General features: G+C 40.9%; 1 protein-coding gene across 3 annotated transcripts in view; it reads right to left on the bottom strand.

Moving 5' to 3' along the window:
- Positions 1–6,037: 6,037 nt before the first annotated feature.
- The window catches only part of INTU (inturned planar cell polarity protein), a 109,143-nt gene continuing 101,446 nt past the window's right edge, over positions 6,038–13,734 (bottom strand). For all 3 annotated transcript variants that reach the window (XM_038400715.2, XM_038400714.2, XM_038400716.2), the window contains exons 15-16: positions 9,226–9,383; positions 6,038–6,993 (exon numbers count right to left, since the gene is read on the bottom strand). In XM_038400715.2, coding sequence (XP_038256643.1) covers positions 6,882–6,993; positions 9,226–9,383 — 270 coding nt within the window. In that variant the 3' untranslated portion in view covers positions 6,038–6,881. The remainder of the gene's footprint in view (positions 6,994–9,225; positions 9,384–13,734) is intronic.

Raw genomic sequence — 13,734 nt, 5'->3', positions numbered from 1 at the left:
TTCCCTGAGGGAGTCAAAGTCTGCTATCCTGAAGTCCAGGGTCCGTATCCTGCTGCTTACCTTTCTTCCCTGCGTCAGGATCCTGAACTCAACCAACTCATGGTCACTGCCTCCCAGATTCCCATCCACTTTTGCTTCCCCCACTAATTCTACCCGGTTTGTGAGCAGCAGGTCAAGAAAAGCGCTCCCCCTAGTTGGCTCCCCTAGCACTTGCACCAGGAAATTGTCCCCTACGCTTTCCAAAAACTTCCTGGATTGTCTATGCACCGCTGTATTGCTCTCCCAGCAGATATCAGGAAAATTAAAGTCACCCATGAGAATCAGGGCATGCGATCTAGTAGCTTCCGTGAGTTGCCGGAAGAAAGCCTCATCCACCTCATCCCCCTGGTCCGGTGGTCTATAGCAGACTCCCACCATGACATCACTCTTGTTGCACACACTTCTAAACTTAATCCAGAGACACTCAGGTTTTTCCACAGTTTCGTACCGGAGCTCTGAGCAGTCATACTGCTCCCTTACATACAGTGCTACTCCCCCACCTTTTCTGCCCTGCCTGTCCTTCCTGAACAGTTTATAACCATCCATGACTGTACTCCAGTCATGTGAGTTATCCCACCAAGTCTCTGTTATTCCAATCACGTCATAATTCCTTGACATCACCAGGACCTCCAGTTCTCCCTGCTTGTTTCCAAGGCTTTGTGCATTTGTATATAAGCACTTGAGATAACCTGTTGATCGCCTCTCATTCCCAGTATGAGGCAGGAGCCCTCCCCTCACAGACCTTCCTGCCTGTGCTTCCTCCCGGTATCCCGCTTTCCCACTTACCTCAGGGCTTTGGTCTCCTTCCCCCGGTGAACCTAGTTTAAAGCCCTCCTCACTAGGTTAGCCAGCCTGCTGGCAAAGATGTTCTTCCCTCTCTTCGTAAGATGGAGCCCGTCTCTGCCCAGCACTCCTCCTTCATGGAACACCATCCCATGGTCAAAGAATCCAAAGCCTTCTCTCCGACACCACCTGCGTAGCCATTCGTTGACCTCCACGATTCGACGGTCCCTACCCAGGCCTTTTCCTTCCACGGGGAGGATGGACGAGAACACCACTTGCGCCTCCAACTCCTTTATCCTTCTTCCCAGAGCCACATAGTCCGCAGTGATCCGCTCAAGGTCATTCTTGGCAGTATCATTGGTGCCCACGTGGAGAAGCAGGAAGGGGTAGCGATCCGAGGGCTTGATGAGTCTCGGCAGTCTCTCCGTCACATCACGAATCTTAGCCCCTGGCAAGCAGCAGACTTCTCGGTTTTCCCGGTAAGGGCGGCAGATAGATGACTCAGTCCCCCGGAGGAGAGAGTCCCCGACCACCACCACCCGCCTTCTCCTCTTGGGAGTGGTGGTCGTGGAACCTCCAACCTCAGGACATTGCATCTCATGCCTCCCAACCAGCGGAGTCTCCTTCTGCTTTCTCCCCCCAGACATATCATCTGGTCCACTCTCCGCATTGGTTCCTGTGGAGAGAACATGAAAGCGGTTAGTTACCTGTGTCTGTGTTACTGGAACCCGGACATTCCGCTTACCTCTTCTGGAGGTCACATGTTGCCAAGCTTCTTCACTGGCCTCTTGGCTCCTCTGTGCAACCTGCTCTACATCTTTAGAGCTTTGTGCCCCTAGAAGGCTATCCTGAGTTTGGTCCAGAAAATCCTCAGTCTCTCGTATACAACGCAGGGTCGTTACCTGTTGCTCCAGACCTTCAATCTTCTCTTCCAATATGGAGACCAGCATTTCCTCCATTAAGAGTTCAACTTCCCTTCTCATCTGCACAAAGCCATTTGCACTTCCTGAGGTTTGCTAAGTTACTTGAACACCATGCAGCCAGTTGCAGGTGGTACCCTCTACTGCCATTACAGTATCAAGCTTCAATGCAGCCTACCCTGATATGGGGAAAGAGGATGCCAAATCCCCTGTTTGGTGGGAGAGACAGAAGACAGGGACACACTGCTGCATTTCCTCTCTCTCCTTCCTTGTAGTAGCACAAAAGGCTTGGCAGTGATGAGAGTAGAGGTAGATAGGCAGGCTTGGCAACAGGGTCAAGGGAACTAGAAAACCAGTACTTGGTGGCCCACTGATCTCTGCTGCAGAACTCTGCCCTATGAAGCATGCAAGAAAGAGAGACTGCAGTTGGGAACCTAACGCTGTAATTGAACAGGGAACAATGCAGTGCTATGTGTACCGATCCAGTAACAAATAATGCTGTGCTGAATAACGTGGAAGAACGGCTGTTAAATCTCTCCCCCCATTCTTGGCTAGTCTATAATCATTTTAATCAGCAAGTGGACTTACCAGAAAGCAGGGAGTAACAGCCCAGAAAATGAATGTTGCTGTCTGAACTGTTTCTCAGGTTCTTTCACAACAAGCTGTTCATATAAACATTGCTTCACTTATGTCTATTTCATTTACAAGCCAGACATATTTATTCCTCTTAGTTTACTATTAGTAAAGCAAGATTTTTAAAAGTGATTTTTACTACCTTTTCCCCAAGTTCCTGAAACTATTCTGGCTGATGAAGGTATCAACCAAAGAGGAACTCCCATGTTTAATTACAGTCAAACATCTTGCTTGTTTATGAATTTAAATACTATTTCTAAATACTGACCATTTCTTTTCTACTTCCTATAATTTCTTGAAATCTAATCATTTAAACTCTGGCACTTCACCAAATTTGTTGCATACCTTCTAAAAGAAATTGTATAAAGGCAAAGAGGATCACATATCTATTGTGGCATGAAACTTGAGTTCTGACTCCTTTAGTAACTGCTTTCCATTTCTTTTCCTTTCGTCATCAACTTCATGTACCCTGATTCATAGCTATAAATTTCCACAAAAGACAAGAGCTGCATTGAACATATCTGATAAAGATCTTCTCTGCTGTGTTCTATATTATATCCTCCCCTCCTTTAGGGCCCTCCTTAAAACATGCTTCTAAAAAAAAATCTACAAAACCTAGTTCTGTACTTTGAGCAGTATTAACAAACAAGCAATAAAACCCTCTAACAAAAATGGAGAATTTAACAAGTTCCATACTAATTTCAGCACTCAATCACATAATTGCTGGTGCATTCCACCTCTTCGCCCCCCTTGTCTATGCAAAGTCTATTTAGATTGTGCAGTCTTCAGAGCAGAAACTTTGTCTGAGTCTTGTCGAACACCTAGCATGCCTTGGGTGCTATGAAATTATAAACCCCATCCTTCATAAGGCAGAGATATGATGTAAATATCAGCAACAATTCTCCTGTTTAACTGCCATTTTCAGCTTCTTCTGAGTGTGCAGATGACTGAAAATGCCTTTTGACCTATGATTGTACACAGGATGCTGGTTTTAATTTGTCAGATTCTTCACTGGGCCACAAGTACTCCTTTTCTTTTTGCAAATACAGACTAACACGGCTGCTACTCTGAAACTGTTCACTAGTCCTGGAATAGGTAGAGATTTACTATCTGGTTCTGATATGTTTCCCAGGTAAACTGTACTATTATCACCCTTACTTCTTTGCTGCAGAAACAAAGCTGAGTATTAAATACTGCAACATAGGAGGAACATCTATTCTTTAACTGGAATGTTGTAGCTAGGATTTTTCCATACTATTTCTTTTTGAATTTGTCTAAATGAGTTTGTAGGAAATGCTTATAACTGGCTGGTATTTTCAAGAGGATAGACATTTTACTTCAACAATTTACACCAATAGCTTAGGGGTATCATAGTGCAGTTAATTATTATACAATTATTAACACAGTTCAGAGCTCCATATGGCTTTCACTTCCATCTCCAACAGATACCAAAAGGCAATACATACCCCAACTTAAACAAATTTTCATTCTAACAAAAAATCTTAACAAGTATTAAAGCAAAGTGACTTCCAAAATGCATGGAATGTGAAAAGCATATGAGGTCACAGTTAACGTTTTGCATTACGGTGCTCGGTTGTTCAAGCTGGGGTATCTACTGCCTAGAAGTATCTGTTGAGGATGGAAGTGAAAGCCTTATGGAACACTGGAGTTCGGAATTGACAGTGCTATAGCTAATATGAAGGCAGAAAGGAATGCAGCAGTCTTTCCCCTTAATTTCTTATTTCCATGCTTTTAAATTATGGGTAGATGGGGTGAGTCCTGCTGAAGTCTTAACCTTAAATGTAGTTTTTGTTTGGTAATATGACATGGAACACACCACAAACGTGAACAGCAGTTTAAAAAGTTATTACATAGGCAGCCATCTAAGGGTAGCTCATTGTGTTGCTAAATGGAGATCAGATTGTGCTGTAAGCTTGGCTCTCTGTGCCTGGGCTAGCAGGGATTAGAAAGCAGCATGGCTAGCCTGAAGGTTTTTTAGGGAGAGACTTGCTTCATTTGTACAACTCTAACTATTATCCAAGTAATGGATTCCAAAGAGCTTTATGTCTAGTCTATGGCTGGACTGGGGGGATCCCCATGACATGGGTGGGGCTGGGTATATGGGGGGAACATCCCACACAGTAACTAAAAGGATAAGGTAAATGGAAAATGAGCTAATAGTTAAAAGGAGGCCTTTCCTGTTTACATAAATTTTATATGCAGCTACAGTTTGCAATAATCAACTAGATACTGAAGACTAATAAACATTTTACGCACCTCTACAAAATGCTGAGATATGTATTATGAAGAATGTTTTATGGAAAAACATTGTTTCATTTTCCAGCAGGACCCACAATATCAGCACATTTGAAAGTATGTGGATTATGAGTATGGATTATCATCATACCAGATGAAGGATTATATTTTAACTTTTATTTAGCTCAGGCACAGTCTTGTATACCAGCAAATAATTATGGAACTATTTGTCTTACTTAGCTAATACTTGAATTTTCCCTCTGTTTCCGTAGAGAGTATGTTTAAATTTATTCTGTACAACAAATGCAGCCAGATTTTAAAATGTATTTAGGTGCCTTTCTCCCATTGGTTTGGGAGTTAGGCACCTAAATACCTTTACAAATTTGATGGATGGTCATCAACTGGGCTTCTTCAGCTGGAAGTAGTGCAGTAAAGATTGTTTTCCTTTTTTCTAAGATCCTTCGTCCATCTGCAAAACAATCCCTCCAGTTTAACACTAAGTAGTTTTAAAGTAGTGTTGAAGCATTTTGCCTTTCCAGAATTCTGTACACACATCAGTAATAGGACTACATATACTTTATAAACAATAAAGTAAACCTCAGATCACATGTCTGTGGCTATCATAATTCTGCAGATGGGGAACACAGATGCAGAGAGATTAAGACCAACATTTTCAAGATGGCCACTTTCATAAGTATCACCTGAATCTAGCAAAGACATATTTCTGTTTGTACCCCTCCTTTTATTTCAGCATACAAGTGCCTTATCTTTCCTAATATGAATCGATTTAGTTAAATTGGTACAATTTTCTTATGCAGACAAGTCCCAAGAAATATATTTGATGACAGCCAACTCCAATTACCTTTGATTTCTTCAACATTTTTCTTCATCTTGAGTTATCCAACTATACTGCTTAAAATGCAACTTTAAGTTTAATCATGCACTTTAATAGCTTGCATTCTCTTGCTGGGCAAACCATGAAAAGCAACCAGCGATGACAGAACCAGAAAGAACAGTCCAACTGTTGACATGGAATGTGATGAGATGCTCCCCAAGAAGCCAGCACCAAGTGTTAGGGTTGGGGGGGAAAAAAAAGAGAAAAGGGGACTAAATATATACATTCTAAATAAAACCAGCTTTTAAGAAAGCTGTTGAAAATAGCAGGCCTGTGGATTACAAAACTTCCAACAGTTTGTAGGAAATATGGGCTTTGTAGAAGACATCTTGATTTTGCATGAGTTTTGTTTCCATTTGCCTCATATGAACCTTTTTTATAGGCTAGCCAGTAGGTATATGAAGAAAAATATCCTACTGTAAACCATAACAAGGCTAATCAAACTAATATTGCCTAATGTGACAAACCAGAAAATGGATGAGTGTGTACAAAAAATATAGAAGGCACACTGTTTTCCCCCTACAAATATACAAATTTCTTTATTATAAAAGCATCAACATCATATAAAAATAGTTATGTTCGTGCCTAGCTTTCAGAAACAAAATTGCCAGTTAAAGCCTTTTTTCACATACTTTCGTACCTATTATACTTTCATAAGAATCAAAATTACTCCATAACAAATGTAGCACTTCGTTATTTACAATGCCATTCATGAAATCTATTAAAATATCAGTATTATTATAGCCCTTGGCTGTATGAAAGATCACAATGGATAAAAAAGATAACATGCTAATTTTGTGTTTTGTAGCCCCTAATCCAGATGCTATTGGTTTTCCCTTCATTTTGATTAATAGAGGAGTACTAAAACCATCTAGCAATTGTTCATGCCTTCAGAGCTTCATGTGCTTAATTACCAGGGAAAGTTATGTTTTTTCTACTGCTGACTGCCAAATATCTAGATGGTATATCAAGTGTAATATCTTGTAGTTGATATTAAACATTGGACATTACTGGAATGTACATGTTATGCTAATATTTTATGTAGTAAAGCTACACTCAGGATAAGTAATTCCATCTTTTTATTCATCATTATCCATTTGACTGTATCTAAAATTAATGTTTTTTGCTTCTCCCAAAAACATCGTCTCCCATAGGTAGCTGCTGATGTAGTGAATCTACAGTAACGTGTTACTTCAGTGTTTAACAGAGCTAGTCCACAAGGCAGATTTATTTTTTTAAAGCACTTCAAAAGAACACACAGAAGGACATCATGATTTACTCAGTTTCTGTTTATATTTAAGTGCTTTAGATGGATTCCAGCATGGTTCAGGACTGTTGCTTAGTCAGAAGCACATCTATGTAGCTAAGCCAAAGGACAGTTTAAAAGCCAGTTCAACAGCAACTTCTGTGACTGAATCATGAAAACAGACATAAAACTCCTGAGGTTTTGGATGTAGGAAGAGTCTCCTGGAGAAAAACAAAAATCCAGTGTCAGAGGGAGGCGGTCACGTTTCTAGAAATTCTATTTGTGTTTGACAAGGTTTCAGTAGCAAGTTGAAAGTAATTGCAAACCAAGACTAATAGCAGATTTCCACAGTTCTCCTGGAAATCTTTTAGTTCCCATTTATTGGATATTTAAAACGATTTAAATTTCACCTCTATTCAGTTTTCTTCAAGACTCTGTCGGGCAAAAGTTCTTCATGTTCTCAATATTCATTCCCATGATAGTGGGTTCTCTGCAGTATTTCAAATCTCAGTGCTCTCCAGCTACACTCACAAGAGTGCTTGAGAAGAAAACTATAGTATTCACATCCTTTTAAATTTAATATTGTTTTTTTCAGCATGTACATTCCTACATGAAAGCTCTCTGGTTGCCTACCATGTGGGAACCAAAACCATGAAATTATTAATATGTGAGCGCAGTAGTTTTCTCCACAAGTGGTACTGAGTTTCACCTGATGTCACACATTGAGCATGCTGAGACTGGAAAACTGAAGCTTCTTAACAGGGACAGCAACAGTTTCAACAGTACCCAGGATTTTAACCTTTTAAATTTTAATAGCATTATAGGTGCTCACACACTGTACTTACATACACTTATTTGGCTTCAGTAGTATATAGGAGTTTTTCTTTTTTTTAAATATTCGAGTTGAAGGAAAATTGGCCGTACTACAAATTGACATACTTTGTAATAAAGATGAGAGTAGTTCAGGAGATCACAAGAATTTCTAAAATTATGATTCCAGACCAAATTCATTATTTATTAATTATTATTCATTATTATTCGTTATTATTATTTGGTTACATTTACCATAAATGCTTTAGAAACAAGAGTTTGTGCCACATACTGAAATGTGGCGTTGGGAAGATTATTCAATGGTAAGCTGGTTTGTGGTCGTCTTCTCCCAAGCTAGCTGGGCAGAAGTCTTTACTGTTGGCTTTATAGCTCCACAATTGAGGACACAAATTCAGTGAGTCAATCAACTACAGTAAATAAGCCCCAAGCCAGCCCCTTGCCCTTAATAATTTGCTGCTGGCATGCTGAAAGTATGGCTCAATGGGAACCTCAGTCTTCCTTCTTCTTCTTCTTTTTTTTTCTACCCTTCTAATAAGGACACCAAAGATAGAATGAAAGAGTCAAAGAAGGAAAATTACTGTTGTTGCTTAACAGATCGTGATCGTACTTTCTGATTACTGAAGCTATAATGCTGACACTAAATAAACTCCAAGCCAGCCCCTTGCCCTTAACAATTTGCTGCTGGCATGCTGAAAGTATGGCTCAATGGGAACCTCAGTCTTCCTTCTTCTTCTTCTTTTTTTTCTACCCTTCTAATAAGGACACCAAAGATAGAATGAAAGAGTCAAAGAAGGAAAATTACTGTTGTTGCTTAACAGATCGTGATCGTACTTTCTGATTACTGAAGCTATAATGCTGACAGTAAAGCTGTGGCCTGCTAGAGTGGGAGAAGAAGGATATAGACAAGTGGTGGTTATACAATATGGCCTAATGCCGAGGACCTAAACAATTATAAGATTTGCTATAGTCATAACTCTTTCAAGTTATACTATAATTATCTTCCCACTATAGAGTAGGTTTGATGTTTAATATTTACTTCACAAACTCTAGCACTGTGTGGTGCCAAGCTATACAAATAAGATGAGACAGTTGTGCAATAAGGACCATACCCACCAAGAGATCAATTTGAAAGATCACTTAAGAAAAAATAATTAACACTTAATATAACCAACAACAGAAAAGTAATTATAATTCATCTATAATGATAATGGCAGAGTTTAATTTCACATGTTTGTATTTGAAAGCACATTGAAATAAAGACTGCTTTACAAAATGTTGTAAGTGGATTGGTAGTTTAATATCTCAGATATGTTCTCCCCAGTAATAGTTAACTTTGTTCACTTCTCTTTTCATCCCCTCTGAATTTTGTGCATTTCCATCGTTCGTTCCCCCACACCACTGAATAAGAGTTGTGTGCTGGAATAGGAGCACAGGTATGATTCACTTGCAAAGTGGGGACAGTGCAGAGGTCTGAGAGGTTAGGAGGAGAACAAAGAAAACACAAGATAGAGCAAGATACCAGAATATCAATACATAGCTACGATGGTGGTGGCTGCCATAGAAAATTCTAAGATAGATAGATACATCTGAATTTAAACCTGAGTAAGTTTTTTTCTACTTACCCTACAACCCAGTAAGTCATAGTTGGTGGTGGTTTCTTCTGGTCAGTCCAGTTATCAGGAGAACACTCAAACAAAACCCCATGTTCTCTCACTAGATTCTGGTCAGAACTTGCCTTTCTGGAATCTGAATTGCTCCCACTGTCTGCATTTTTCTTTTTCTGTAAAATAGCAGTTTAAATGTTAATACAGTGTGAAATATTTTTTCTGCATAAACAGAAGGATAATGAGCTGCAGTGTGATTCATTTGGGAGGAACAGGTAAGTTGCTGGTTCTGTGTAGGATGATCTTGATATCACAATTACTATATCCTGTAAAACAAGATATGGAAGGTAAAATTAATTTAATAATGTGTAATTTTATTTTCTCCAAGTGGCTACACACAGTTCTGTTAGTTTGATAGTGATAGTCTTTCAGACTTTGTTCCACATAGTGAAAAGGATACAAGCTCTGTTTTGTGATTATTTTTTCCCTCTCAAAACTGAATGCTCACTCTCCCTACTAGCGCATATGAGGTAATACAGCCACACTGAGAAGCAAGACATGCTGCCAAAGCTAAGGAGAAGCAAGAATAACAACAAAAATGTGACAAAACAAATAATAAAACTAAACACTGCACCAGAAAAGGACATTTGAATGAACTTGCTTAGACAGGAGTTTCTTTTTTAAATAAACAATTGAAATAGGCAGCAGGTTTAAAAGGCAACAAGTTTAAAACAAACAGGAAGTATTTTTTCACACAATACACAGTCAATCTGTGGAACTCCTTGCCAGAGGATGTTGTGAAGGCCAAGACTATAATAGGGTTAAAAAAAGAACTAGATAAATTCATGGAGGATAGGTCCATCAATGACTGTAAGCCAGGATGGGCAGGGATGATGGTCCTAGCCTCTGTTTGCCAGAAGCTGGGAATGGGCAACAGGAGATGGATCACTTGATGATTACCTGTTCTGTTCATTCCCTCTTGGGCACCTGGCATTGGCCACTGTCAGAAGACAGGATATTGGGCTAGATGGACCTTTGGTCTGACTCAGTATGGCCACTCTTATGTTCTTAATACCTTGCTAAAAGCACTTTTTCTCTCTTGGTCCAAACATTCCATCAAAAAAGGTTATTCCTGTGCTCTGCCAAGTCAGTAAGGATAAGAAAACCTTTGTAGAAGTGCAGGATGTTTTCTCATTGAACAGCTGGCACCCACATGGAGAAGATAAAATTATATGCAAGGAAACTAATTTTCTCTTTCTCCTGAGAGAAAGTACCCATTGTCCTGTTATTCCAGTATTGATGATGGCTTCCCTTTCACAAAGGGGACGCAAAATAGATCCCAGTGGGGATAAAACATTCAGGGTGGGAGTTTCAAGAGTGCTTAAAATGGCCTAACCCTGCTTCTGCTAAAGTTACTGGGAGTTTTTAATAAGTAAAACTAGTGCTTAGTAAAGGAGTGCCCAAGGAGTGACTGAAGATCAAATTGTTGTATGGCAGATCTCATTGTAAGATGCTCTGAACTGCAATGCCCATGAGGTAGACAAGAATCTGGTGAGTGGGCCCTTACTGTTGCAAAGAGGTTTAACTAAATCAGGGATAGGCAACCTATGGCACACATGCCAAAGGCGGCACGTGAGCTGATTTTCAGTGGCATTCACACTGCCTGGGTCCTGGCCACTGGTCCCGGGGGCTCCGCTGCTGTCCTGGGGTACCAGCTGCCAGCCCGCTGCCGGTCGCAGGTTCTGGCCACCGGCCCGGGGCTCTGCAGCCGCCCCCAGCTGTGGCCCACTGGCCCCAGCCTTGGGCAGTGAGGGGTGCAGACAGGGGCAAGAGGGGTCACAGCTCAGCATCCCCACCTTAAAAATTGTTCCAGCACCACTGTACTGGGATATTTTTAAGTCCTGATTTGCTGCTTACATCACTATCACGCCACGTGGAACAGTGCACTGCGTATGACGTTGAGATTAGAATGTACATGAAAGAATCAGAATTTTCTGACAGATTTCAAGCGATTTGGCCCAATGCTTCCTTTTCTAATTAAACCTGAAAAGTTAAATGAAAGCGACTTGGATTTATGTGTATTTCAGTGGATGGGTGTTGAAGATTTTGAACTAGACAATCTGTAGGTCTTAAAATAAAAGTATAATGACATGAGGAGAAACTGAAGTGCATATTCCTCTGAACTGGATTCTGCTTCAACAACCAAGTAGTGTGGAGGAAATGCTAAGCTGGGGGGAATTCCGCAGTTCCCCTGGAATCTTGCAAAGACCCCTTCTCCTTCAGAGCTGTTGCTATGTTGAAGGCAGAGGAAAAGAGGCCTTCTTGGAAAGGAAAATATACAGAGGAAGCCCTGGGGAACTTCTGTTTGTCTTAGGCAGAAATAGATGACAGGACTTTCAACTTGGCTGTAGTACTGCAAGTCTGCCAACAGGGGTGGAAGACATTCAACTTGTTGGTTGGACGGGGCTGGGGGAAAAAGATTGCTGATGGAAAATATCAGAAGAGGAACCTCATGTCTACCAGCAAAGGGAAGGACAAAGATGTAAAGCCATCAATACTGGATTAACAGAACAGTGGGTACCCATGTGGTCGAAAGGTTTTAACTGCTCAAACTGTGCTGCTTTTCAAAGTTGATACAGTAAACATCTGAAACACTGCTCACTAATGCAATAGTGGAGAATGAAACAAAGAGTATGGGTCTTCAGACACAGCCCCTCCCTAGAGGGGCTCTACCATTACGACAAAGAAGAGCTGCCTCTCAGAGTCTAGTCATGCCGATGTTGCCACGTCGAAGACCTAAGGTCACTAAACAAGCTATAAATATATGTCATCTAGCATTCCAAATGCTTCTCTCAAATAAAAATGTGTAGTTGTCTTATCCAATTTTCCTTTTGACATTTGTCCACCATCCATAATTTGCCATCATTTACACTACTCATTCAGAAACTAACAAGGACAGGAAGAGTAGGGAACTTGTATGTGGGAACATGGTGTGTTTGTGAGATAGTTAAGAATGTTTATGAGCTAGTGAAGGTCGCGGTGAACCTTTGATGACCCTTTAATGAACCTTGAGAAAGAGTTACAGGCTGGAACGTGACCCAGACAGACTGGCAACATCAGATCCTGTTGACAACAGATAGCGGACAGCTGTGCTCCAATCAAGAGGAAGAATGCACGTGTACAGCCCGTGCTAAGGCTGCTCGACCAACAAAATGTCTCCGTGACCGGATGATGGACTTGGGAGGGGGTTGAAAATGTTATGTAAGAGGAGTGTATAAAAGCAATGAGGAAATAATAGATAAACGGCTTTGCTACCAACCATATTGGCTGATGTGCTTTGTCCGGCTCGCATGAGAACCCCAACACTTGTAAATCAGGAATAAGGTGCACTGGCAGAGCTATGTAGGCTATTAGTCCTGTACTTTCATGAGCATTAAAATTCCTTCCCCTTCACATTTATACACAGATCAGAACTGTGACACACTATACCTCAAAGTAACACCCTAGAACCCCCATATTCAACAGTGTGATATGATTATGATATGTTTTGTACAAAGTATGCCTTGCGAAGCATCATTTAAGAAGTCTTGATTTGCTGAACATTAATACCCTGTTGGATCGTATGTATCATCATTGTATGTGAAGTTATGAAGTATTGCTATATGTATTACTGAAATATGTTGCGAGTTGGAAAACACCCAGAGCTGGTCTTTCAGTTGCAACAAAGGAGCAGCTATCACTGGCCAGACAGGCATTAATGGCCCATCAAGAAGAATCCACTCTCCCAGAGGCTCCGTAGAGAGGGCACATATGCAACAGAGACTGCTTGACCAATGGGGACTGCCTGACCTCCACATCACAGCAGGGATCTTTCTAGCAGCTCGAAGAAGGTATAAAAGAGGGACAGTGACATCATCACTTGGCCTCTCTCCCCTCCCATCTCAACACTTGGAAGATTGACTCTAGAAGACAAAGATTTTGAGCTAGGGAGATTGGTCCAGGCATAGAACGGAGTCCAGTCTGTGTATTGAGGAACTGTGAGCTCCCTGTAATGTGTCTGTTAGGGTAAGAGACTGCTTGATCCAAATCTTGCTTAGGGCAGGTCCACACTACAGCCTAAGTTGATATAACTTGCGTAGTTCAGTGGTGTGAAAAAGCTCCCCCCACCAAGCAATGCAAATTTCACACTGTCCACACCAGCACTACGTTGGCAGGAGATGCTCTCCTGACAACATAACTTCCGCTTCTCACTGAGGTGGAGTAATTATGACGACAGGAGAGCACTCTCCTGTTGGCATAGGAAGTCTTCACCAGATGTGCAACAGCGGCACAGCCTGTGCCGCTATAGTGTAGACTTTCCCTAAGTCTGTTAAAGTTAGAATTTAGACTGCATTTCTATTTTACTTCTTAGGTAACCAATTTTGATCTCAATGCCTGCTGCCTATAATCACTTAAAATCTATCTTTCTGTAGTTAATAAATCTGTTTTATACTTTACCTAAAAGTGTATTTTTAGTTGAAGCGCTTG

Source organism: Dermochelys coriacea, chromosome 4, assembly GCF_009764565.3.
Source record: "Dermochelys coriacea isolate rDerCor1 chromosome 4, rDerCor1.pri.v4, whole genome shotgun sequence".
Taxonomy (NCBI): domain Eukaryota; kingdom Metazoa; phylum Chordata; order Testudines; family Dermochelyidae; genus Dermochelys; species Dermochelys coriacea.
Note: the sequence above shows the minus strand (reverse complement) of the source record. Positions and strands in the feature narration are given on the sequence as shown.